We start from the raw sequence: 27,327 nt of genomic DNA on the forward strand, positions 1-27,327 counted from the left end.
GGACCTGGCATAGTCCCATCAAACCCTCAAAGTCAATGACTTATAAACGTACACATTTACATGAAATCAGAGTTTGCCCAGAGTTTTCTTTTTATGTTAAAGCTCTAGGCCATGAAAATGAATGCAAAGCCATAGGCTGAGAATTACAACCAAGATGGAGGCTTGAGGATGAAAAAAAGATTAGCTGGGGAGAAGTTTTGAGTAATAACAATAATAAAAGATACAGAGAAGTTTGAATACATCTCAGGAGAATCTGCAGGGAACTTGTGAAAGTTAAAGCAATATTTAGCATATGATCAGGTAAGACCATTTCTCCAGACGTAAATTATATAGTTTAAACAGAAAGCGTAAACCAGCAGTCACATACTGTCCTTAAACCCTGCAAAAAACTTCAGGCTGGGCTGGGGAGGGGAGACCATTGCTCACTGCCATTTACCAGTCCCCACGCATGCTGTCCTGTCCTGCCCTGCCAGGTAAGGGCAACTAGGACTGAAGCAGGAGAACACCGATCCTGCTGTGGCATGTAGGAGGATTTGCTAAGTCAATCTAAGCAGTAAAAATGGTATGCTTTATTTTAGGGGAATCTCTCTGGCACCAAAGGAGGAGCTCCCGTGGCCTTTCCTGGGAGAGCGAGTTGCTTCTGGATTCCCCTTCTGGAGAGAAAGGAAAGGGACAATTTTCACAAGCAGTGTGACAAACTGCTCCTGAGGATAGATGCAAGGTATCTTGCCCACAGACGCCCGTGAGCCCGTCTCACTTGCCTCACTCCAGGGCATCAGCGTGCTGCCCAAGCCAGCAAGGATTACTCTGGCCCAGAGCTCAGGAGCGAGCCTCCTGCCAATGGAAGCCCATGGGAGGAAGAGAAAGCGTAGAAATTTCACTGGTTTAGATGTCAGTGCCAAAACACTACATCTGCCTGTCACAAGACTTCTTGAAGCACTTTGCTGTTTAAAATGAAGGAGCGAATTAAAAGGATTCTTAGCGAGAACTCGAATGGAAACTGCCATCTAAGGCCTTCGCTTAAACAAGTCTCACACGGGAATCTGATTTTAGACCTGCACTGGCATTTACACCTTGAACCAGAATGATCTTTATTGACTAGATCTATTTGGCTTGCACCTCCTTGGATCTTTAGGCAATCATGAGGCATTTAATTTTTCCAGAGTTACAAATATAAAATCTCCAGAGTATCCCATGATTAGCACTCCCAGCAAGCAAGCTTCCCAATGATTTTTTCAACAGAGACAACATTCAAGATATTGTACCCAAATGTTTGGTAAGGCTTCACCTCAAATCACCTTTCAAGCTTTTATCCAACTCTCCCAAATGCTTAAAAAAGCCACACCAAAATCAAAAAACTCGACAGTGTCAGGGGCCCATCAAGATAGGCAGTGCTCTGCCCATAGTGGACCTATACAGGGGTAAGTTTTGGGGCCTTTTGGCAATTTCCTCTCTTGAGTTCTGAGTGTAGTTCAGTGCAAAGCTGCCACGTGCAGCTTCACAGGGCCCCATTTAAGTGTTAATAGGCATGTAAGTGTTAACAGGCTTAAGGCTGTCACCCTGATCTTCAGTCGGAAACCTCTCTCAAGGTTTTTATTCCCTGCAGGACACTGCTGAGCTGGTGGGATGCTGCCCCGGCGCAGCACTAGCCATGCTGCTCAGAGATCACCATAATTGATAGCTGTAAGTTTTGACCCTGGGTTCGAGCATAGGTGAAAAATAGAGGACACACTAAATGAAAAAAACAAAACGAAGCAAAAATACTCCCCACCAGACCACTGTTGCAGATTTGATCCAGCAGTTAGCTAGAAAATAGTGAGAGCTCAGTGATGATTAACCAGCCTCCAAACAGCAGCTTAACATCTTCAGTCTGCAATCTGGTTTTAATGAATATGTGCCTTGAACAGTCCATTAATATACAATCTACTATAATTGCCTAATAATCAAATCACCTTGGATGTCTAGGTCTGCAGTATTTTCATCATTAACCAAACTCTGGCTAGCTAATGGATAAATGAACCCAAGAGTGCTGAAGCACTTTTTCCTGCTGTTACATTGCAAGGGTAACAAAAGCAAACCAGGGCCCAGCTCCATCCTATATGTCCTGGTCAACTGTTGGACCTCACTTCTCAGGGGAAGAAGGCCCAACATCATAGCAGTCTTCACCACCAAGAATTACTACCCCACAGCAGCATGAGAAAGAACCACAACAATCCTGCCAATCCAAATCTGACCAAGTGTTAACTAGCAGAACCGAGTTGTTCTTACTTCCATCCTCATGTGACTTGGTCAGAAATACCCTTCACAAAGTGGTCACAAAGAGCCCTGGATAAAATAAGCATGTGAATGGGAGTAGGTAAGGATCCCGTAAGCGCCCCGGGTGGCTCCACATGTGAGTGTTAGTTTTGTGAGAGCTCATTCCTGTCACGGTGCTGTGTGCAAGCCACAGAGCTTTGGAGTGAGAGAAACTACCGCAGAACAAGTTAGTGTCATTAAAAAGAAATGAGGAAAGCAAGAAAAAAGCAAGGTACAAAGGTAATTGTGATTTTTTTTTTTTTAAAGCAAAATAAAATATATCATGTGCAGGTGGAGGGGGAAGGAGACGGATGGGAAAGAATGCAAAGCCAAGGAAATACTGTAGTCTTATCTACAACAAGGGAAGAATTTGATCAGAACTGGCGAGGCTTAAAGCAGCTACTGATTTTTCAGGAGGACACTGCAAAAAAATCAACACTGATGGAAAAAAAAATATCAATCAATCATTCTCTTTCATTGGTATAAGGGGAAAACTGATGCAAACTGAGCAATTAGTTAGCAGCTGGAGGTCTTCACCTTTATCTCCTTGAAGAAGGAAGCTGTTTCGCCCTCGATAATTGGCTGCAGCAAAGGGCTTCTCCGCTTGCTGGAGGGGGAACCCTGTGACAGGTGTTAACAAGTATGTTACATTATGAACCCCTTTCTCCTCCACCACCTGCTCTCAGCTCATTCTCACCCACACATTCACTCTCAGCTCATTGCTGGACCGTCAGGAGAAATCTATTTCTTAAAGAAGACAGACATGCCTGGCAAAGCCCCTGAACCTTGGGCTGTTTTCTCTCAGGATGTTGCTTAGCAAGGGACATCACTGCCAAACACTTTTAAGAAAAAAGCTTGGATGCTGGAATACTAGCTGGGCAGGAACTACAAAGTAAAGGCTGCAAGAAAATAATCCCCAGCCCCAGGCCCATACACACACACTCCATTTGGTTGGCTCTCCACAGCTACAGTATAAGCCCAGCTAGACTCTCCAGGCTTGCTTTCCAGGAGCCTGATTTCCCACTTTAGTGCCTAATGATGTAGAGATGGATTTTCAAATGTATCCTGCCTCTGCATGAGCCTCTCACTGTTCTTACTCAAGGGGCTGGGGAAAGCCAGTCTTGTCTCTCCTCTGCTAGCCACTGTGCAATTTCAGTTTTGTGTCTAAACAGGACCTGAGCTCTCTTTTGAGAGCTTTGCATTAAACTGCCCAAGCACAGGTACGTGGTTTCTTGCTTCTAGATTGCCAGCACTGTCTTCACAGCACACATTTTGGGGAGTACTTTGCACATTCAAGGAGGAACAGCTTTTTGTTTTGTTTTAAATGCAGGACCACCTCCCACTATTTGCAGAAAAAAAACCCCACTTCTCAGTGTGACTGCACTGAGTAATGCTGTGCCAGTCCAATCACTTCACTGGCGGTCTACAAAAAGCGGCCAGGACATGAGCGCTGCTTGGGAACAGCAAAAGAAAGTAAAGGATCATACATGACAGACAGAGTAAACAGGAACCATGATAAAACAATTCTCTTGCCATAGACAGGCTAAAAGTATTCTGTGTGTATTTTTTAGATCAAATAATTTTTAAAAAGTGGCCTATACAAAGTTGTCTAAAATTAGAGATAGTGCGTTTGCTCCCTAGAGGCGTGCACTGGATTCCTTGCTGGTGGCAGTGCCTCCTTGCCAAAGCACCACCTCGAATGAGGCAATATCCACCACCTGCAGGATCTCTTTAACACAAATGAAGTGTTAGGAGACTGTTGGCCATTTCTCTCTGCCAAGGAGACTGGTACCTCCTGTGGGACCCACACAAGTCTCCGTTCCTGACATACAATCCTCTGTAACCAAGCAACATGGAAGACCTACAGCTCAGAGTGGATTGGTAAGGAAAGGGAAGTGAGGCTGTAGCCAAACACAAGATGATGAAATAACAGCAGCAGCCCAATGGAAAGAGGAGAAACAACACAAGGTGAGATGTGCCCCATGGCTCATGTGTGGGCACTAGAGTCCCTTGACCAGCTTTGCCCAACTTCAGTATACAGTGTGTCATTGATTCACTCATTTGCTTGGTCTTTGAGTGATAAGGGAGGTTGGGACTTGGCCTTAGTGACTGTGTTGTATGCAAAAGTGTGGTGATTCCTGTTTCCTCAGCTCAAAACCAAAGAAATAGCTCCCAAAAGAATGCTCTACTCACAATGATAGGGATGGTGTTGGCTCTGGAGAGGATCTGCTTGACCAAGCGATACCTGTCATACAATGGCTTCATCACCTGTCGTTCATTTTTGGTAACCTGAAAAGGAAAAAGCAGTGACATCCATGAAGCCTGCAGCAGATACTCAACTCTATAATGTATGTGCTTGTGATTGCTGTTAGTCAGAGGGGGCTTGAAGGGAATTCCATGAGCATGACAGGTTAGCAGCATTAGACCTGAAACCCGTAATGCAAGTGCTTGTGTACGTCACTGCATCTCCTGTCCCAGGTGCCAGATGAAGCAGCACCCAAGCTGTGGGGTGTCTTGTAATGTGGCTGTATGAGACAGGTGGTTTAAATGACCAACTTAGGTATCATATGTCCACAGCACAAAATGACCCATAGAGGCAGCAGTCTGTGCTTGTAATCACGTCTACCATTATAAGGCACAACACGAGGCTTCCCACCCTTATTGTTGTGGCTGGGATCTCAGAGGCAGTGTTTATGACCCACGAAAAGAGAAAGGAGCTGCAATGACTGGATACTGCAACGTAAGGAGACTTTCCCAGGGTAGATTAAACTACACATTTCACAAAAGCTGACCTTCCAGCTTTGCTATTCCTCCTAATTTCCTGTCCAAGCCAGCAGTTCATCTTTTTAACCCCCTAACATTGCCCTCCGCCCCTCCTCCCAGCAAGCTTGCTGGGGAGAAGTTACCACAGAGCTGAGAAGGGATGAAGGTGCCAAGGCTGTGTGGCACAGAGAAGACAGAATAATGCTGTGATGCCCACCCCAAGCCTTCGTTACATTGCTCTGTCCCTAACTCCACTCCTCCTAGCTGCATGTTGCGCTCCCTCCTCAGTTTGAGTGTTACAAACTCCGAGTGTTCATTTCTGTTTTTCTTTCAGATCCAAGCTAAGCCAAAAGTCTCAGTAGTACTGACAGTGCAGGAGAAGGGAAGACCTAACAGACAGTAGCTACTGTGGGAAAGCAAAGGTCTGTCCAACTAAGTACTAGTTGTGAGGAAACTGGGTTTTATTTCTTCAATGTTTTGTTACAGCAGAGTTAGAAAACAAACAAACAAAATACTCAGCAGAACCAACCTGATCATCATCTTTCTTTGTATTCAGCACTGTCTGACCCACATCCTATGACTGTCCTTCCATTAGATCTTTTCTCTAACTTTAGATTATAAAGCTCTTATGAGGGGAAGCTTTAACTGATTCTGATGTCATGCCTATCTTCCTCAAGGCTTTTTACTGCTGCTAATCACCAGAGCATCTGAAGAGCTGCCATATAAAAATCAACATCAACAGTGTAACCCCTAGGGAGCTTTGTACAGTCTCCCTTTCTACAATAGAAATAGGAGGAAAGGGAATACAGCTTGAAACAGGGAGGAAATTTTAAAGTGAACTGTCTTTTATTTTGTGTGCAGTTGACTTTCACTGGAGTAAGCTTTCTAAAGCTTCCACATCCTCCCTCCAGAGCAGGAGACGGTGTTGGTTTGCAAGGGGCAGAAGAGCTGTAAGTATTGCCAGGAATGGGACTAGCAGGGATGAACTCTAAGAATGTGGAGGTAGCATCTTCCTCCTGATAACCAAGCCTGTTCCCTATGTTGGGGGCAGATGAATAGGGAGGAAGACTTTTTTATTCCTTTCTGGGTTCAATGCAAACATCCCCAAGTCTGGTAAGGGGCATACGGATGGGCAGTCTGAGCTCTAAGGCCTGCATGTCCCACACCTCCGAAGCACAGTCGGCCTCCAATACCCGACAGCCTCAAGCTGGCTGTTCGTTGAGTAAGCAGCTCGCATGCATTAGAGGGATGTGAGCAGCGTCAAATAATTCACTCAGCCCTCTCTGTATCATGTTTTGTGTTGATGTGTCTGCATTCAATTGCACTGGCTAGCAAGTTGCCTCCAACTTTGGACGTTTCTCTGCAACCAGTCAAGCATAAAACTGGAGAAACTGGGTAGCCTATATATATATTATATTATTCCTAGCTTTACTAGGTTAGCAGTTAGTAGAACAGGAGGCACAGCACTACTGTTGGCTCAGACAGTCTCTGTTACTTTAAAAAAAAAAAGACTATGCTGAGGCTTATGCTGAGGCTGAGAACCAAACCTTCAATTAACGACATTTCCAAGTCGATAAATAGCACTGTTCTGTACAGAAAAATAAATATAAGCCTTGGAATGGGAAAAAAATCCTTAGTTATGTTGAAGATTGGAAAAAATAAACAACATGCTTCAGTGTCTGAATATCAGCATGGAGGAAGAACACAGAGAATTAATTTAGACATTGGAAGTTAAGTGTATGGGGCCTGAGTCAGCCCTGCAGACTTACACCAGCACGCTTAAGAGAAAGCAGATTCTGAAAGAAACATTTAGCACATGGGCAAACTGTCTCACTAGGTAAACATAACTAATACCAGCAAAACCCGAGTATGTTTTGGGAGAACATCAAAATGCAAAAAGACTGTTGGAATAATGGAGCCTTTGACACAACTCTGGGGCACACTCCACATGGCAAAAGAGCAGCAGCCAAGGAACAGACCATTGCTTGCATTGTTAAAGCAGCTTGAGAATTTCTGCAGAGATGGACTTTTTGGCTTAACTAAAACAGTTCAGTTCCACCTTTGCAGGTTCATCTATCACTGGTGCAGAAAGACCCAGTTGCACAATAAATCTGAGCTCCATTGTTTTTCTTGTTTAGTTAAATATCTTTAAGAAAAAAAAATACTTGGCTGAACTATCTCCATTCTCCTCAAGCTCTCAGTACTTTTCCACTGCTGCAGTGCCAGGAGCTGGAACAGCAAAAGCTGATCAGCTGCACTCTTCCTTGCCATGCAGTTCAGTGTTGCTAGGTATAGACTGCTTACTTAAAAACAAACAAATTAAAAAGCAGTTGTATAAATAAAGCATCAGAAAGGGAAGAAAAAAAAAAGGTATGCTGACAAGCTAGGCTCTAGGCTTGTTCTCATTTTAAACAGATTTAAGTGAGTTCACTTCAATGAGATGCCACCTGTTGATTTATATAATTGTAAAAGCAGCAAAACCAGACTCGGTCTCATGGAGAAGACAGGGAAGGTTACGTGGATTCCCTTGTGCTGGCCTTTTGCTATTTTACACAAGAATAAAACTGCATGTCCTCTCATACAACTACGCTGTTTTCAGTTGCTGGTATATGTGACTGTACCATATTAGCAGTTCATGAAGGCATTTAAATAAATTAGTGAGACTTTTTTAAAACGATGGACAAAGGAGGAAATAATTCAGGAGCAAAAGGAAGGAAGAGATCGGGAATCCCATGCAGCAGCAGAATGACAGATTTGTCAGCTGCACTAATCAAGTACTCTTTATAAGCAGTAATTTGCTGCTCCCAAGCCACTGCTCAAAGGATTAGCACCACTCTGAAATTAAGTTACTTTACCTATACAGCTGGTAGCAGAGATTATAATGTCATCAGTGAAAGAGGAGGAGGGATTCATACAAAGCCAACTTGGTGGCCTGGAAGCCACTGTGTTTCTGCCACGGCAGGGATCAACAGGACACAATACTTAATTCTCTGTCTTCACAAATAATTTTCCTTTGTTAAGATCACATGTGCAAGAAACTTCATGCCCTTCACTTCCACTGGCGCATGGAAAACACCATCCGTTTCTCAGGGGAAGAAGGAAATCTCATCTCAACTTATGCTGCAATGCTCAGGATCTGTTTCGTGAATCCTTTTGCACAAGAGCATTGTGCAAATAGCACGGTGCAGGTGCCTCCCTGCAAACAGCAGGCGCTGGGAGAAACACACTGTAGCTCCTCTAAGAAGGAGCAATGTATGCACACCTGTCTTCCCAGTTAGCCATTAATACTAGCAAATTGCAAAATTCCTGGTTGGGTGGGGGACCACACGCAACTATTCCTGGGCAGACTGTATCCCCAGCAAAACTGGTGAGTCTGCTGGGCCACAAACTGGATGTCTGTGGATCCTGGTGAGCATGATGCCAAACTAATGCACATTCAGCCTCATTCAGCCTGTAGGCTCGGTCCAACAGGTATCTGCCAAGCCCAGTGCGACATGCAGACATCACCTTGCTGAAAACAGACTCCTCAGTAGCAGCGGTAGTGAAGGATCAGGGAGGTGGATTAGAGGATGCACGTGTGGTTTGAACAGCAAGAAGTTCTAGTGACTGTGACATCAAAGGAGCATTAGTGGGATCATTTACCACAGATAAAGACATATAAAGATGTACTTAGAAAAAATGCTGCTGTACCTACCGGTCTGCCATGAATGCTTTCGTAATACAGCAAAGCTTTTTGAAGAGCCACTTTTTCAGCTGCTATCTGATCTCTTGTCATGTCCTATGAAAAGTGGCACAGAGAGAGAGGAGGAAGAAAAAAAAAGTCAGATTCCTGGACTCAAACAATACTGATTTGTGGCCTAACCAAGGTCATGTCATTTTGTCATTAATGTTTTGAAGACTCATCTCTGCCTTCCAATGCTCTTTTCCCAGCTATATTGCCAAAGAGACTGTTCACGTGCGTGGCACCCTATGCACAATGCAGGCAGATTAAAACCATATAAACTTTGCATATGAAGGTATTTTATGTACATAAGGGGGATTTACCAATTACCAGTGTGCTTTGAAAAAACAACGGTATGCAACTTTTAATGATGGTGGCTCTTTTTCAGTTAAGATCCGAAGTGTAAATTCTACAACAGAACACATGTTCTTTCTTCTTCTCCAAATCTGAGACAAGCTCCAGTACCTCTTGCAAAGCTTGCCATCTTTGCTTTGACTGCCACAAACACACTTTACCAAGAACTGAAGTGCAGTCAGACTGTCTCCTTCTGCCAATTCTGCAATGGAGTGAAAAGCTCTGGCAGACAGGCTGAGGGGACCAAGCCAAAAAAAGGGCAGACAGTTGGAGAAGACTTCCCTAACTAAGTTTGCCAGAGTTCCCCCACTGAACTTGCCTGACATGGGCCTTCTCTCCCTATCACAGCACCAAATACCATCACAGGCCCTCTTTAAACGGCCAGGCTGTGGATTCTTGCTACCATCAGAAAACAGCCAAACACACACTGTGTGTATCATCATCTTCTGCAGATCTAGTAAACAAAGATAATGCTGTCTGCCCCTCTCTTACAAAGCACTGCACAATTTACATGTCAGCAGACTCTAGGACTTCACTTACAAGGCTGCCCAGACCTCAGAACTAGCAACATCAGACACAAAGACCTCCCTGCTGATAACCCTCAGAGATTACAGCAGCTAACAGAGCTCAATGTGAAACTCTGAAGAGCAGTGATAAAATGCCCTGAGAGAAGAGCATTCAGCTTTGGAGTGAACTAGTAGAAAACAGACGACCCAATCTCCAGAATCCCTGGAAGACTCAGAATTTGCCAAAAGCCTTTGGACATAACAACAGAAATAGCCAAATACAGGGCAGGAAATATTGCAATAATTCAGAAACGTTACTTGGAATATACAAGGATCAGAAAATGAACACACAATGACATTCAATAGAAACTGAGCCCTGGAAAAAAATCAGATACTAAAGGCAGAGGGAAAGAAACTAAAGTAAGTGAGCCAGGAGTAAAGGTTGTAGACTTTGTGACAAAACGTAGAAGACCACAGGGCTTTTACAAGTGACTGTGCAGCCACAAGTTACCTACTTGTACTTAAAGGCCTAAATCTGATCTGTCTACATTGTACCTTAATATCTTCAGGTCGGTTTGTCTCTGTTCGTTTTTCTTGAAGCTTCTTCTGGATAGAATCAAGGGTCGCTTCCACAGCAGGCTTGGCAGATTTATCTGACAGGTCTTGCTTCTTGTCATCGTCCTTTTCGAGCTGAGAGCCGAAGCTCTTGGGCAGTGTGTTGCTCCGCTGACGCACAACAGGGCCAAGGTCTTCCTCCGATATCTTCAGTTTTGACTCTAAACAGGGACATTTGGGGGAAGAGGAATAATTTTTCTTTTTTAAAATGTGACAGTGACAGGATTGCTGCCTAACATCAAATTTAAATGAGGCAGAGTCCAGCTGCCCCCCGAAGGCGCACCAGTAGTGGCTGCTCACCTTTAAGTTGCTTTCGGAATTTGGCCAAATCATTTGTCCATTTGAGCACTTCAGGGTTGGCTGCTTTGTCGCTGTGGGAAGGCTGGGAGGAAAGAACAGTCATGCTGAATCTGTGTTAAACCAACAGGAGAGACCCACTGAAACAAGCGTGTGTCACAAAAAGAGGTACAACAGAATTTGGACCCAGCATAGAGCATGGGCACTGGCTTCTGACTGGCACCTGCATACCTCTGACCAGCTCATTTCAGACCTTGCTTTAATTGCTCCTGCCTGTCACAACACTGTCTCTTAGGGACATCATGAGATTGATTTTCTTTTTAGAAAACAAAACATTTGACCACAAACATTAAGTTGTAGGAGTGGCTCAGAGGGCCAGATGCACATTGGAATCCTTGTGCCTATTGTTTCCTAACAAGAGGACACCTCCAAAGCAGAGGAAGCCTAGCATGAACAGTTTGAGAAGTGTTAAGATGCATGTATCCACACCAAAGGCTGCCTTACGTCCAAAGACACCAAAATAACCTAAATGCTAGGCTACAGCAAGCTCTGAGCATTTCTTCCAGCCTTTTCTACTGCAGGCAAGATCCTTTCAGTACAATCCTTTGTGGTTCAGATCACCCAACAAAGATGCACACATGCAAAGCTTTAGCTCTTTAAAAAGCTTTCTGTGCATGAGAAGGGCATGTCAGGAATAATTAGAGTACAGTACACTGCTACTGCTCAGCACCACTTGACTGTGGTTCCTTGCTCAGGAGTAAAGGCGGCTGCTCTCTCTCCTCTGCAACGCACTGGTGTCCTGGGATTATCATCATGCAAATAAGATGCGCAATTGTGATTCCGTAAGCTGAACTTGAATAAATAAACAAACAGAAGTTTAACATAGCTATTCTTACACACTGAGTGTGTGCTTTTGGCACACTGTCTTAAGAAGTGATCAAAATCCTGTTAGTTTATTCGGCTATCTCTTGTGCTGCACTGATAGTATATAATGCCTGCAAAGCTAATTTGCTTGGTATGTATGCACATTTTCTTTTTTTGGGCAGCAGCTTTTTTCTTTTCTTCTTTTTTTTTTTCTCCTTATAAAAGCTTTCAAGCCCTCTGAATGTTTGACAGACTTCCTTGATGTCCCTTCCCTTTGTTGCTAATGTATACCTCTCCGTACAAATGCTTAACTCCTAGAGACTCACTCTGTATTTCCTCTCCTCTTCAAATTTGTCCTCAAATCTCCTGATCTTTTTCTTCAGTCCCTGAATCCTCCGGGTGAGTTGTGCAGGGGTAAGGTCCTCTCTGTCATCTTCATAAGATCCCAAAGATGAACTCCGCCTCCTACCAAGAGCAGAGATTGCAGGAAGAGCTTATCCAAACAGCCACAGTACATCTTCATGCAGAGAAGGCCACTTAAACTTTGTGTAAATAAAGGCAAATCCCACAGAAGTGAGAAAGCTATGTTGCTACTCTGTAATAACAGATAGCAAAACATGCTGTAACAGCCTCTTCAGCAACAGCAACTCCCTTGATATTACTTCACAAACTCAGAAATGATTAGTTTTGAAGAACTTTTCTAAAAATATCAATTTCCTGTCAGAAGGAACAGAAACCCAACACAGCATAGCTATCTGGCATATGTGATCCAAAGAGATGTTGCTTGATGCAACTGTGCAAACCCTTTACAGCTAGGTGCGAGAGTCAGCACAGGCAAATCACAACCCACCTCATGAAGGAATGAGAATTGGGAGGGGAAGGAGGCACTTCTGTATCATCCAGGTACTGTTGGCTTTGTCCATAGGCATAGAAGCGAGGGGACAGCATAGGATCACTGTCCTCATCCAGAAGCTGGCGAATTAAGCGACCGGCCTGCGGGGAAAGGCGAGCCTCATCTGAGTCTAAGCCGTCTCGCTGCCATGAGGAAAGAGCAGGGATGGGCTCTAGGAACAGTAAGACAAAGGCTGGTTTTATCGTTTTTGTTTTACATGTACAACAGACTCCAGGCAACTTTTCTAATGAACCCTGACCCGTTTGTCCTGGACCGCAATTCCTTGTTGTCAGGCATTCCCTGGGTCATTACCCGCACCTGCCCAGTGTGCAAAGCAATGCAAAGCATTGCCTGGCCACAGTGGGTACTCTACACAAACATAAATAATCTCCCAGGTGCAACAGGAAACTGTACCCAAAAGTTGGCCAGTAATTACCACAGACTGACACCAAACAAGGTTATCACCAGCCAGCACCTTTGAGGAAGAAGTTATGCTGGACAAGAGAGAATTATTGGCACATACAGGAGGATTTTTTTTCAGTTTCAGGATGTAAAAGTGCTGTAAATGAACAGCATATTAATTGTCCTCCCGTAGCCTCCAGCACTCCAATATGACCCTGCCGACCACTATTGGAAATTCAAAGACTAGGAGTAAGCATAGGTTCTTCTAGTCTGCAAGGAAAAGCTGTCTCTCATTATTACCTGTTCCACAGGGTGCCTAGTCTGTAAAATTAATAATGATGGTAATATCGTCTGAGTTTCCCCCTTTTCTCTTTCACATGCAATCCTGCTGCTTAACAGCATGGTAGAAAAGTGAGGAAATCTTCAGTTCCCTGGACGATCTAAGCAGCTGGAAGTAAACGTAATGTTCTACAGGGAGATGGTGGAGTGGGAGAGAAAGGGAAACCCAACTTAGCATTGCTGATTAGCATAGTGGAGCCCACGGAAAACAATCACCTCAATCTTGTGATCACTCCCTCCAGATGCCATAAGGAGTCTAACGTTTTGTGTTCAGATAGTTTACTAAGCTGATTTGCATGCTCCTACTTAGCACCACAGGATTAGACAGTTTAAGAACCAGGCTTTGAACTTATAAATCTAACAAATAGTTCTAGAGTCAAGTAACAAAACAAAAACCTCACAGAAAGCTCCCAGACCAGTCGCAGAGCTATGGACTCATTATTTCCTGTGCCTGGTGCGTTTGCTCTTCTTCCACGAATAGAAGGGGCTTTTGCAGCTATCAATTTTTGAATAAAAGCACTATTTCCTTTTGCCGAACAAGGTTAACATTTTCATAGCTCAGAATGGATTGCATGAGGATTCCCTTACAGAACCTCTATGCTGTTTAATATTCCGCCCCCCCCCGTACAATTCGGACAGCACTAGATCATCCACAATTCAGTAGTGACAGGCTCGGTGGTATTTTGCTTGTACCCAGAGTCAAAGGATGCTCTCCTCTTCCCTTCTTCCTTAGCACATGAATATAAATGGCATGCCTCTGCTTAGAGGCTGATGCTGCATGCAAACTGATGCGTTGCTGAAAGGGATGGCTGGAGGCTTTTGCATAAGAGCCTCTCGCAGGTGTTGTGATAAGTGAAGCACATACAAGCCTGGCTCGCAGAGGCTACTTCGATGAAGCGTGCAAGTCCCAAGTGTATGTAGGCTGCTTTGCCATGGACTGGAAAGCTTATGCAGCCTGCACGTGTCTCAGTTAATTTCTGGAACAAGAGTTTTTACTAAGCTGTGTTCAACCTTGGCAGTTCCTAATACCTGAAATATTTTGCTCAAGAAATCTGATAAGAAGGAAGGTGAAATGAAGGGCAAACCCTTCAGCCAAACCACGACACTTTGGTGTCGCACACTTCCCTGAATCTCTCATGATTTCAGGAAGGTCTTCACAAGATCTCTTTTAGCAAAATAAAGGCTAATAACACAAAAGAAACAAATTTGATGCATTTAACTAGCAGGAATGAGGTTAAGTGATGCACGCGATTCTTCCAGACATCTCTCACTTCCAATTTTTGGAATACACTCTCACCCCCAAATAGAATTTGCTCTTGGAAATTGTTAAATCACACCTCCATGGGATTTACATAGATGGAATAAACTTAGAAGAAATCAGCAGCATATTTAGCAGTAACCAAATTAAGCTCCTACCACATCAGCTAACAAAGCCATTATTAATCATGCATGATGCATGTGACTTTGTCCCAAGGTGGATTTATATACCAGATAGCATGCGACATTCAGGGAATTGCAATGGCTCAAAGAGCCTCTGATCAAACCCCAGAAGACAGCAAAGCACTTTATGCAAGTTAGCGGAGACCGAGGTATGTGTACTTTCTATTTTGTTGATTTCAAAATACTGCCCAAAAATAGAAACTCGCATTCCAAAGGAGAAGGTGTTAAAAAGGAGAAGGAAAAAAGTCCTAAAAGGAAGAATCAAATTTGAGACTTGACAGAAGAAATGGCTGCTATAGAAAATCAGCTGTTTTTAACCCTCGCTCCTGGAAGGCCTGACTCCATGGGTAACTTGTTTCCATTGCTGACTGTAAGTATTTAGAAGAAAAAAATCTTGTCTGGACACAAAATGGCTAACCCCCCCAAAAGTAACACAGCAAGTAATTAAGGAACATATTTAGGTATGTAGAATTATGGATTTTATCTACATCAGATCACGAAGTGGACCAGAGCTGTAGTTCAACTCTCTCTTACTGGGCAGGTGCCAGGCGCTTCAGCTGGAAGCACTGGAATTGCTGGATTGCACAAATATACAGGAACCCACTAAGGGTAAGCTGCCGCTTTTTCTGACAGTGCACAATCAATCAATTCCTGTTTAACAGAATACATATTATCTTTTGTTATTCATTTATCCAAGATAGCTATCAAGGTGTTGAGCCTCTTCTAAAGGCTACTAAATTCCTGGACTTAATGGTTCAGGTTTGAAGTATCTGCTATCAGGATTAATGTTGTCACCCTTTCTCCTTTCTGCTAATTGAAGAATAAAATCTCAGTAAAAAATGTAAATGTTTTACCTTTTCTTTGCCATTGACTTGACAGAGCAGTTACCCTTATTCATCTTCTGTCTTGAACAGATCTCTCTTGCTCAGAGAAAACTCTCAGTTTTCTACTCATCTCCACATTCTTTCCATGTACTATTTTTTTCCCCATTTTCCATAATGACAACCTTTCATGAAAAAAAATATTTGGGAATATTTAACCACCATGGCTGTACCACTGCAGAGAAAGGGTGAAAAAATTTTCTATTTCTTGGTCACTCTCAATGCATTTCTTTTAGGTACGCCTTTTCTAAGTTGGCGCAGAAGTGAAATACGCTGGTATTGAGCCTGCAGTCCTTCAGAAGCGCTGCACCGCCTCTCAAAATCCCACAACCAGCTAATCTTTCAACAAAGCTGTCAGCCATCTGCCAGGTGTTGCTCTGCAGAACTATGTAGGCACGCATACGCCTATAGCAATACCACCTCTCTGCCAACCTGCCGCATAGAGGGCTGGAGATATTAATAAACCTGTGTCACGTGAGAAGGAAGAAAGATTAATTGTATCAAATTGGTGTGTTATTGGTGAGCTCCAAGTGGTCTTGCTGACAAAAACTTTTTTTATCATTGCATTGTATATTTGCCACAAGGTTACTGGGGGTTGCAGGGCCAAGAGGGATGCCCACACACACATCCCACCTGAGGTGCAGCCGGCAAAATGCCACGGGCATCTCCTGTTTCCCTCTCTGCTGCCACACAGCTGATACATGCTTCTAACACTGCTTTTACACACACCCAGCGGACAAACAAAGGAGGCCAAATCTTAGCTGCCGTAAAGCAAAGTAGGTCCAGAGGGATTAAAAAAGCCTAAACTAATTACAACACCTGAGGTCCTAGTATTAAATCTCACTTGAAAGACCCCAGAAAGACCTCTCATAGTGAAGTGAATAAAGCCATTTAAAACCCCAAAACATTCACTAGCTCAGTAACAACGTATTTTACTCATCTTATAAATAACTGTTTGAAAACATCCTTGTCTGAATACATCAGGAGTTATTCTTCCTACGTAGATCAAAAAGAATGGCCCAAATAAAGCGCTACCATGCCTTTTCAGTTAGTGAGATGACACATCTCTCAGCTAGCAAGCCAACTTTGTATTTTGTTTATAACAAAATGTCATAATAAACAATGAAAAAATAATTTTTTAAAATATCGATGCTATAAAATAAAATCAGGGAACAATGCAATTATTCTTTTCTACACATAGTAATAAAAATGCAATGTGTTTCCCCACCTTTTGATTTCTTATGCTAAAGAGTGTTACACACAAATACACTGATGTATCTAAGTCCACAGTGTTGAAAAAAAAGAAATATAAATCCAGCTGTTGCTATACTCTTTGGATTTTTTTGCATTACTCTCTTTTCATGGGAAAGTATCAATTAAGTCAGTGTTGAAACTATTTGTAGATCAGCTTCACCCTCAGGGTCTCAGTGCTGCAATACTTGAGTTCTCAACACTGAGAACTCAAATTGTGTTTTAAACTTCTGCTTTTATTCTTTTGGTTTTTTTAAGCTTGAAATTTTGCAGAAGAATGTCCGCTGATTGTTTCAGAAGTGCTTGTTACTGCAAACTCTGCTTGAAATCTCATCTACAGAACTTTTTTTAAAGCGTCAGTAATCAGGCGACGTAGGCAGCAATCACACGCATCGTATTGATTTACTGAACTGCCTGTTCAGCTCCAAGCTTCTGACAGGGCCAGCCGCTGTTATGGAGAGCAACATACTTCCAGATTTTCCTTAAGGGCAGGATAGCAAGTTCTGGGCTTGAATTAGAAACATTTGGTAAGAAATCTGCACAATAGCGCTGGACTGTGAGAGAACACTCTGTCCTCCTCACTCACGGCACTCGATTCAAACGCAATCCACAACAATTAAAACTCTTTGCTATGGAAGTAGCTCTGAAAACGCTTGCTTGCAAGCCGTCTCAGCTGGCAACAACTGACTGGCTTAGCAGGCAAGCCTAGCAGTCAGACATCCCAGTTCACAGAGACAGCTCGCTTCACACCCAGCCTGAGAATAAAACTATTTGATTTGCATCCGCCAAATGCACACTAGTAAAATACTTCTCTTGGACCATGGGAAATGCACCCAGGCTAAGTGTTCAGCACTTGAATTTGGCTGGGGCACTGCTCATGCCCTGCGTACTACATCAATAGCCTGATGATTACTACACATATGCCCCTATACGTAGCAGGCAAGGCAGATGCAGAAGGCGGGCACACGGCAGAGCGTGAGCCTATGCACTGGAGGAAGCGGGAAGCAAATTTCTCTGTCCTCTCAGGACATTTCTCTGCTCAGCTTTAGGTAAAGGGAACATAGCCTAGAGAAGTAAAGCAATACAGCAAATTTCTCCTCTTGTGTACAGATTTGACTATGCGGTGCACCTTAAAAAAAAAAAAAAAAAAAGAATCTGGTAAAAATTACTTCTAGCATAACATAAAAGGCAGGGGGTCCTGCCAGCTCACCTGGCAGCAGTTATCACAGTTCTGTGCCCCTGAATAAAGGTTTTTAAGGCAGCTCTGGTCGTAACATGATGGAGAGCCTGCCTGAGTGACAAATAAAAGCTAGTCAATAGACAAGGTTGTCTTGTGTAATTTTGTGCCCATTCTTCAAGGCTCTTTCCTAACATTTGACTGGAGGCAGCGACAGCTACAGCTGAAGGCAACCCCTCAACCTGTAATTGTTCTCACAAGCCACTTGTGAAAGGCCCAGCAGTTGCCCTGGTCACTAGATGTGCTCTGTCTCCTGCAGCACGATACAGAGGAACCTGCCCCCAAAAGTCAGCTCAACTATGTCCTGGAGGAATGAGTGATTTCCTGAGAGATGAACCTACCAAATTTGCTAGAGCAAAGCAATAAGTAACTCAAATTACCCCATTTGGAGGCACAGTCCTTTGCCTTTTCACTAGGGATGCAACCAGAGCTGCAGCATGGATCCTGAAGAGATGTGTGAAGGTTTGAGTGACACATGCTGGCTGGCAGGGGAAGGGAGGATGCCCCAGCTGCTGGAGCTGTGGATGGGTGGTACAACCCTGCCGTGCAAAGCCAGTCTCAACGACAGACTCTGCCATTAGCTGCAGAAGCAGTCTAAGAGTTGACATTAACATCTTCCCCCTTCTGGCTGCTGCGAGCTTGATTTCACATCCACAGCTAGGAAAGACTCAGTCTCTCCTTGCTGAGCCACAGAAGGCACCATTTTGCTGCTCTTTCATCTGTGCCAACAAAATGGTGATTCTGGAAGGCACGTATTTTAGAAGATGACATCTCTCTCACCCCAGACAGCTGATTCTTTTGCAACTACCCACCTCCTCCTCTTGTGAAACACATGTGAACAGAACAGAGGAAGGAGGAATCAGAGAAGCACTCTTCAAGCACAGTCGCACATGCTCATAATTCTGTTTCATATTTGCAGGGCAAGAAAGCTAGAATCCAAACATAAGAGCATGCCTACGAAGAGGGAGTTGTACCAAAGGTGCAACTTATTTCATACGATGGGAAAGCCTCTGGCAGACAGAAAGGAGCTGTGTTCTCCCCTTCATGCATTCATATGACTCCCATTAGTAACCCAGGAAGAAAAAAAAAGAGTCATTATTTCCAAAGGTTCACATGATGGCTGAAGCCACACATTACCTCTGAGAACACAGACGTGCTCACCCTGGCTTGAGATCCTGCAGGGCAGTGCTAATTAGCATCTCAGCAAACACATAAGGCGGCCAAGGCCTCCTGGGAGCCCTTCCATGGCACTTTGATCAGCCATGCTGCACGTGTGGTGATACCACCCAGGGAATCCCCGCCTAGCAAGCAAGTGGGGAAATTCTCTTCAGTCCATGGTGACTAGTTGCCTGGCTGAATCAAAGGCAGCCACGGCTGCAGGTTTTCTTTACTCATGCCCGAAGTGTCATAACTACTCCTCTCCTAAAGGGAAAGGGAAAATATACTAGGTCACGTACGCTGTGGGGGCAGGAGCAAAGAACTTAACTTCTCAGTGTTCCTCAGAGATTGTTTTTTTAGAGCAATAAATTAGTTACACTTTTCCCCTCTCTTGCTTTATTAAAATACCATACTCGCATTTTCCTGTTTCTCCCTGTCAAAGACCCTCTTTCACTCCTAAAGCACAAACTAACAGAAGAATTCTTGCTTGTACACAGAGACATACTCAGTAACTGGAAAAGGGTTTGATCCCAGAGGTGCTGGACACCTTCAATTCATCTCAATTTCAAATGAAATTGAGGTTCGTGGCACCCACACAGTTCCCCTAGATTTCCCACTCTTAAGTGAGTCAATGCAAACAGCCAACCAAGCATGCACTCTGGAGGTGAGAGCTAAGAAACAGTATTAAAATAATTTAAACCACATGCAATTTATCACTGTCTTTTAAGCTGGTGATCAGAATTTTTTCACAGCATACATTAAAAAAAAAAAAAGTTGTTTGTAAGAGCCATCAAAAGACAGAGTAGCAGATAGACAGCCTTTTTTCCAGCTGTGCTTTTCCGATCCAAGTAATTATTTCCAAATAGTGATTGAAGTGGAAGAAAAGGGAGAAAGAAGGAAGTTCCTTTTAGACTGTGAAATAGCTAGTTTCTTGGAAGTGTAGGGCAGTCTAGCTTAATCCTCGAGTGACCAGCCACCAAAAAATAAGTTATCCTGAAACACTCAGGGACTTAACAGTGCTAAACAGCACATTAAAGTAACTTCAAGAATAAAACAATTAATTTTCTTCCTCTAAGTAACAATTAGGATTAGTACCCATCCAGTATTTCGCTTCTAGTTTCTCCAAACTTTCAGTTCCATATTCAGGATGAAATTGCTTTCCTGTTGTTTTTGGCAAGGGAACATAATCACATAAAGACATACCCAGCCCACTCAGGTTTCCCCCTCTCTCGTTTCACTCATACCACCAGCCATCACACAATCCTACCTTCCCAGTTGTTGTCATCACACAACGCCGTCAAATCCAGCCGAGGCACTTCTGACACAAAGCTGTTTTCCTGATCATCAGCATCTTGATTTCTCTGCAACTTGTTTTCAGGAATACTTGGATGCTCTTGAATCTTCATACTTGAAGTCAGCTATATTCCCGTACACCCACAGAAATGAGAGAGAAAGAAAAGAAATTGTTTCAGGAGGCAGAGGAGGAAAAAAACCCACTGCAGTCACAGCAGCAGTAAGCTCATGCCTTTAGCTATAAAGATCCAAACAAACAGACCCTGACGTTTCCAGCTCCAAATCCAAATCCCCTGCTCGGTGACCCCTACGTACTAATTGCTCACTCACACCGGTAAAAACATCTGTCCATCTGCTTTCCTTGAATTTTTCCTTCTTTAGAAAGCCACTGCAAGTTCCCGAGACTGCCTGCCCTGACAACTGCATGCAGCTGAAAAAGCCTCCAATAATTGATTGGGATGAAAAGGGAGGGAGGAAGGCAGGGAGAAAGGGAGAGAGAGGGGGCGGCTGCGTACACTTCCTACAGGAGTGTAACTCCTTGGAGCAACAACAAAAACGCTGCTGCTGTTTTAAGGCTGTAGCAATATGGTGTCTTCTGAAAAGCAGGCACCAGAGCTCCTGAGGTAGCAGCCGCAGACAGCAAGCAGTGCAGGCTACGTACATGAATGCTCTCATGCAGGCTGTGCTGGCTCAGATCAATTAGTGCCAGCTAAGCTGTGCTGGCTGCACATTCCCCGATTTCCTGCGGTTGTTTTCTAGCTGGGCGTGGGGAGAGCAGAACTATTTATGGAGGAGCTCTGGGTATTAAAGCAGTGTTGCGCAAATCCAAACAGCAGTGGGGTTTGGCATCTCAGCTGGAAGCAGTGTGGACTCTGGGAAAAAGCCAAAAAATCCACACAAGGATCCAATGACTTAGGGGGAAAAAAAAAAAAAAGCAGAATGCTGTCAAGTAAATGATTCATCATTTAGCACTACCTAGAAGCAACTGCTGTTTGTCTCACCACTATTCACCCCTGCACATACCACACGTCGTGTGCATTTATGCAGAAATCACTGCCATTCCCACAATCCAGATACACAGTGCGCGTGTCTGTAATAGTGCTTGATGACACGAACAGTTTTGTCACTCTAAAATAAATTAGCTGTAATGCCTCACAGCGGGCACTAGGGAAAAGGAAGTGTAAAGCAGGTACATAAACATACAGTGTGAGATGTATAAACCCACCAACAAACACAGAGCTATCCAAATAGACAGCATTACATTATTACATGAACTATTTGATCTTGGTAAGAACAGCTTAGGCATAATTCTCTCAAATAGAGTCTAGCAGGTAGTCAACATGCAGATTACACCCCCCCACCCCACCCCCCACCCCCACCCCCCCGCAGGTATTCTGATAATCTAGTTAGCAATCTGCATATGCTGATGTGTGAACAAAACAGGCCTAAAGAAAATAACTGGTACATTTGGACGTATTTCACTTGTGAATCCAGAAGCACGGCCAAACTGTACTAAATCAATATCCTTAGTACATGCCAGTAAGGCACATTTAATTTTTTTCATCTGCATAATGCTAATGACATGTTCGGGTTTTTTTTTCCCCCTTTGAGCAGAGAAAAACAAGTAAGCTTCATGTAGAGAGGGAAAAAAACCTGCCCAGTAGACAAATCATATGAATAAATGTTTTTATCTGGATTCAATCCCATCAATCCCTGCAACTGGACAGGGTGCTAGATAATCTCATCTAGGCTCCCTTTCCCACAAAAGGTTGGACCAGGTGGTCTTTCAAGGTCCCTTCCAACTTGGGCTGTTCTACGGTTCTAAAAACCTGGGTGGTGAACACCCTGGTATTTGTAAAGAGTGTTATGCATTGTATTTGTATAAGGTTTGTATTTCCTTTTCATTTCAATAAATCACCTTTCTGAAACATTGTAACAAAAGGAAACACTAGATGACAGTTTGCCAAGCACTAATAACTCGTACAGCTTGACACTAAATCTGATTACAAATGTGTTTATTGTGAGAGCTGTACATGGAAAAATGCTAATTCACCATTCAATATCTTTTAAGCTGCTTCCAGGTTGGGAAGACTTAAATATTTCTTTAAGGTCCAGTAACAAGTTTCTTGCCAGGATCTAAATAGTCAGTGTACATTACAAACAGAAAGATTAGTCAGTGGCCAGAAACAGGCAGTCTTCTACATTTACTAAAGAACAAACTGTACTAGTTGATAAACTGCATTTAAACTGCCAGCATAGTATTTCAAGGCTGAAAGAAATAAAGCAATGTTTCAAAATAGGTGCTATTTTTAGTAACATCAAGAAGCGTGAAGAGAGGAACTTACCTAGATTTTAACAATTTCAAAGGGAGTGACCTGAAAATACCATCTTGTTGCCACCACTGATACTAATTACAGAGTTAAATGTCTTTCTATGAAGAGTGTACAGTCTCTTGACTTAAGACTCTTAAAAGATATCTGTAGCAGGTATAAGAACACTTCCCAGATGGGTAAACATTTCATTACAGATACATTAGAAAGATCATATCAATGTCTTTTTCCTTCTAAAGTCACTTCAGTTGCTGGAAATATTTAAAAGCTGTTTAAGAACAGGCCTGTGCTGTGCCTGCAGCCAGTTACTCTCCTTTCCTTGCTCACTGATATAGCCTCTAATACAATGAATAAATCATTAGGCATTCTGAAGAACAATGGTGGTACAAACCCAGGAGACTCAAGAAAGCAGATGTTTAACCTTCTTTGCATTAACGCTCCAAACCCATAGAGTGGTAGATAATTCAGTGTTCCCATCACTTATTTTCCCATTTGATTTCCTGATGCCACCAGCTGCCAACCACCAGGACAAAAATCAGGTAAGGAAGAACTACTGTGCTTTAGGTATGGATGTGCCACAATTTCTTACAAACCAAAGGGGCAGCAAGTTGATGATCTCAGTAGCAGTTGGCAGTCACAGTGCACTGCGGATATTACATAAATGACCACCAAAAAAATCTTCAAACTAGGCACTTCAGTTCTGCTTTCTAGAAGCTGCTTCTGCAGCCATGCTTTGCAGGTACCAGTGACTACAGATCTAAGTAACTTGGGGATAAGTCAGCAGCTTTCATTCTCCCTGCTCCAAAGGAAATTCAGCATAAAGAGTAGCTCAAGCAGCTAGAAATAAATGGCAGCAGAAAGACCTTTGAATTCTGATCAGGAAGTTGTATTCTGTTCGATTACATGTGGATTCAAATCAATTTTATTTAAAAGCCTTGCTTCCCCTACATCTGATCATCCATTACAACCACAAGCAGGAAGCATCTTTAAGCACCTCTTGGTAATACCATCTGATGCAAGAACGCAGCCATTCTGCTGCCTCACTCCTGAGTCATGCCAATCCCCCTCCACACTTGTTGCCATGTTGGTGTGAATCTTAAACACCCTTCCCTTATCAAAACCTGGGTACTAGAAACCTCTCTTTTTCAAATCACAGTCTACACCCTGGAGGTTAGCTACTTCCAAGGGCAGATTATGAAGGCTACAAAAGCACTGAAAATTCATTCAGGACATGAGTTTCAAGGTATTTTTACTGCCTCATGGAGACCCACGTCTGCACAACTGGTAGCTATGGCAAATCCCAAATACTTTTCCTAGTATCTTCAGACTGGAGACAGGGTGAGAAAGAGAAAAGAGTAAGTCCCTGTCCCTTCCTCATCCTGAATGAGTTGTTTGTTACGAAAGGTATGTCTTTAAGCTGCCCTAAGCAAAAGGCTTATAAGGGATAAGGAATGTAACACTACCCTGCAGGAATGTAACATTTTCTTGACCTTGTAATTCCTATATAATACAATCTCTGGGTTAAGGCTACGTCTTCTCCTGCACTTAAAATTCTAAATTTTAAAACTCTTCCTAAGGAGAAGTTAATTTTAAGATTATGATTTCATATTCAAATATACCTCCCCTAGACTAATTTAAAAGCTTAATGGGAGTATTGTGTGGCATGGCAGTGACAGCACCTTCTCCACATGCAAGCCGCTACATGAGGAACAAGGTGTTGCAAAATCCACACTCTGGAAAATGCAACAGCTCACAAGCAAGTGCAGGATCACTGGGGATTACTGACCCTCTGGGAGCAAAGTAGGAGATCTGTCTAAGCCCAGTCAGAGCAGTGATCAAAGGCAGCACTGAACACCCCTTGCAGAGGTTACATGTTTCAATGTCCCATGAACTTCTCCAGCTACAACACAGCTGGTCAGAGCCTAGCTGTTAGCAAATAATCTCTTGTACCTTTCCTGCTAGATGGAAATAATACCTACCAGAAATGAAGTCTTTCGAAGGCAATAAAGGCATAGTGGCTTTTATTTTTAAAAAAACACAAGAGGAGGCTAGTTTAAATATACTATCAGTCCTCAGTTAACTCCACGTGGCCAGAGAAACCAGATGCTGTCCACATCTGTTTTACTGTGCTCCTCTAACATGGGTGCACAACTGAGGAAGAGGTGCCTCATATAACTCTCCCTAGTATTTTAAATGCTTGGCTGCCTAGAGGTGTTTCAAGCAAACCCAAATGAACCAGTGACTGCAAAGGTGTTCACCTAACCCAACCTCAGTCTTTGTTTTGCTGAACAGTTAGATGAAAAACACCATAAAGTGAATGCAGGAGGTGAGTGTTGAGCAGAAACGGAAAGCTGGGGAAAAAACTGTTGCCATCAATGTCACATCTCCCCTCCTGACATCCATTCCAACCACCAACCTTAGAGAGAAGCAGGAGATGATCCAGTTTTCTAAGACAAATGGATCACAGACTCCTACGTTCAAAGGCCACAGGCCACACTGGGAAATCATAAATAAAAGACCAAATGATTTTAGAGAAATCAAGAGAGACAAGCTCATCTTACTACCCTGGGAGATAACCAGTCACACACCCTGTCTGCAATGATTAATAAGGGAACTTGGCGTCACTTAAACCGAAGTGCTGACTTCAGTGACGCTTCCCTTTTTGGCAAGGAGGGATTGAAGGCACTGAAGCAGATGCTTTCAGATTTCTCAGTGGTTGAGAGGGTCCCTAAGTTATGTAAATAAAAAGTAGAGGGAAGGGAAATAAAAAGCAAATACTAACTCCATTTCTCTGGGAGAAACAAAATTTCACAGAACTATATGCCTAACTACTTGCTTCTACTCAATAAAAAGCCCATTTAGAGACCACAAAACTGAAACACAAAACCAAAAAAATACTAACCTGAGAGTGCCTGAAAAAAACCTCATCGTTTTCACTTTCTTTGCTACAAAAAAACAAAAACAAACCAATATATTACAAATACAAAACCAGACTTGTCTTGTAACAAAAACAAGCAGGACTTCTGCACACACAACTTTTTAGATTCTTGCTACTGCTGCACACTTACTAATTAATTCAGTAAATGAAGGGACACTCTGCGCTGCAGCACTTCAGGCTGCTAAACTATGTATTTTTGCTTCCTCTCAGGAGCTATTTGTGAAAAATATCATGTCATTTAATTCCAGTGCCCTTACTCCAAACCAATACAACTCTTCCAACAAACATAACTGTGGAGAGAAACTGTCATCTCAGGCGAGCAGAGTGGGGCTGTACAGCTCTCGCAGAAGAGTGAAGCACAAAGAAAAGGGCTGGATTCCCAACCAAGAGACCAGGTGAGACAGGCCCTGCAGTCCCCTGTGTGGAGCGTGCTGGTTCAGGTGCTTCACAGCTGACTTCAAGTCTGCACCATCAGCATCTTCAGTGCCATTCCTAACAGGCTGGGAGAAGAGTCTTGGTGGTGTATGCTGCTGGGCAGTGCCCACACAACATACGCAGTGCCTCCACACATTTCTACTTTGAAGCTAACATGGTGGGTAATGCTGTTCTGCAGCATAACTAAATGTCACCCTCATAGTCTGTGGTGGAAGATCTCTTAGGCTGTACTACAACCACAAGGAAAATAAAACATACATATATTTAAAAAAAAAAAAAAATCACCTTTCTTCAGATAAAATTTCCATGTCATCAGGTCCTGTTCTGTCTATAGGCCTGGATGAGCTAAAGCTTTCCATACTCTGTAATACAGTAAATGTTAAAGCAGTAAGATACATAAGAGAAACAGATTCAAGCTGCAGGCCAATAAACAGATCAAATACAGAAATATCCAACAGGACTTCTAGAAACAAGACAACAATCAAGACTACTGCCTGCTGCACGTTTATAACAAAACAAAACCCACACTTTATTGCCCATAACCTGCAAAAAAACCAACTGCTCACTGCTTTATCTCTTTCAGATGACGACCTCAAAATGTCTAACAGAATAATGCTGCATAGTACCCCACCAGTTCCCATTTTACAGACTGAGCTTGAGGGCAATTCTGTGGTGTGTACAAGTCCTGTAAGAGCAGGTACCAAAATCCACAGCATCTTCCCAGCAGGACTCCTTATGCTCATCTTAGAAAATACTCCCCTTCTCAGCCAAACCCTTCCCTAGTTTCTTCTTGAACAGGCAGAAGAATGCAAAGAGACTGCCATACGCACAGAGGTAATGTTAAGTTGTGCTAATATGAATGCAGGGCAAGAAATTCAGCTGGTTATGACAACTTGTTCTGAAATTTGTCTTGGCTACCATTAGGAACATTAATGCTGTTGTCCTCTAAGAGCTTGAGAAAGTACTGTGAAGACAAGCCGTGTTGCCACTTTGGGCACATGTCCAGGAGGTTTTCTACCCTGTTTTTTTGGCATGTCCCTCTCAAATAGGAGGAAGTCAGTCAGTAGAATGGAGTGTGGTTCCTGCCCCAGCCCCAGGAACTGTGTGCACAGACTTCTTGGGGCAGTCACAGCCCTCTCTCACCTGCTACACCTCCAGCTCCATAAGGTGACACAGCTCAGTCATTCCAGCCTTGCTTAATGTGATTCTTCAAGTCCTACTGGTACCTGGCTACCATGTCTCTGAAATGCAGTTACAAGCTTTTAATGTTTTGTGGTTGGTTTGCTCCGGAGAGTAAGCGGAATTGACAGTTTTTC

General features: G+C 43.2%; 1 protein-coding gene across 3 annotated transcripts in view; it reads right to left on the reverse strand.

The window, feature by feature from the left end:
- Positions 1–27,327, reverse strand: part of FAM13A (family with sequence similarity 13 member A) — a 135,290-nt gene that overhangs the window by 6,189 nt on the left and 101,774 nt on the right. For all 3 annotated transcript variants that reach the window (XM_050895361.1, XM_050895360.1, XM_050895362.1), the window contains 10 exons: positions 26,297–26,373; positions 25,541–25,583; positions 20,283–20,433; positions 12,266–12,479; positions 11,742–11,880; positions 10,555–10,636; positions 10,195–10,415; positions 8,753–8,836; positions 4,489–4,584; positions 2,833–2,916 (listed from right to left, as the gene is read on the reverse strand). In XM_050895361.1, coding sequence (XP_050751318.1) covers positions 2,833–2,916; positions 4,489–4,584; positions 8,753–8,836; positions 10,195–10,415; positions 10,555–10,636; positions 11,742–11,880; positions 12,266–12,479; positions 20,283–20,433; positions 25,541–25,583; positions 26,297–26,373 — 1,191 coding nt within the window. The remainder of the gene's footprint in view (positions 1–2,832; positions 2,917–4,488; positions 4,585–8,752; positions 8,837–10,194; positions 10,416–10,554; positions 10,637–11,741; positions 11,881–12,265; positions 12,480–20,282; positions 20,434–25,540; positions 25,584–26,296; positions 26,374–27,327) is intronic.

This window comes from Gymnogyps californianus, chromosome 4 (assembly GCF_018139145.2).
Source record: "Gymnogyps californianus isolate 813 chromosome 4, ASM1813914v2, whole genome shotgun sequence".
Classification (NCBI taxonomy): Eukaryota; Metazoa; Chordata; class Aves; order Accipitriformes; family Cathartidae; genus Gymnogyps; species Gymnogyps californianus.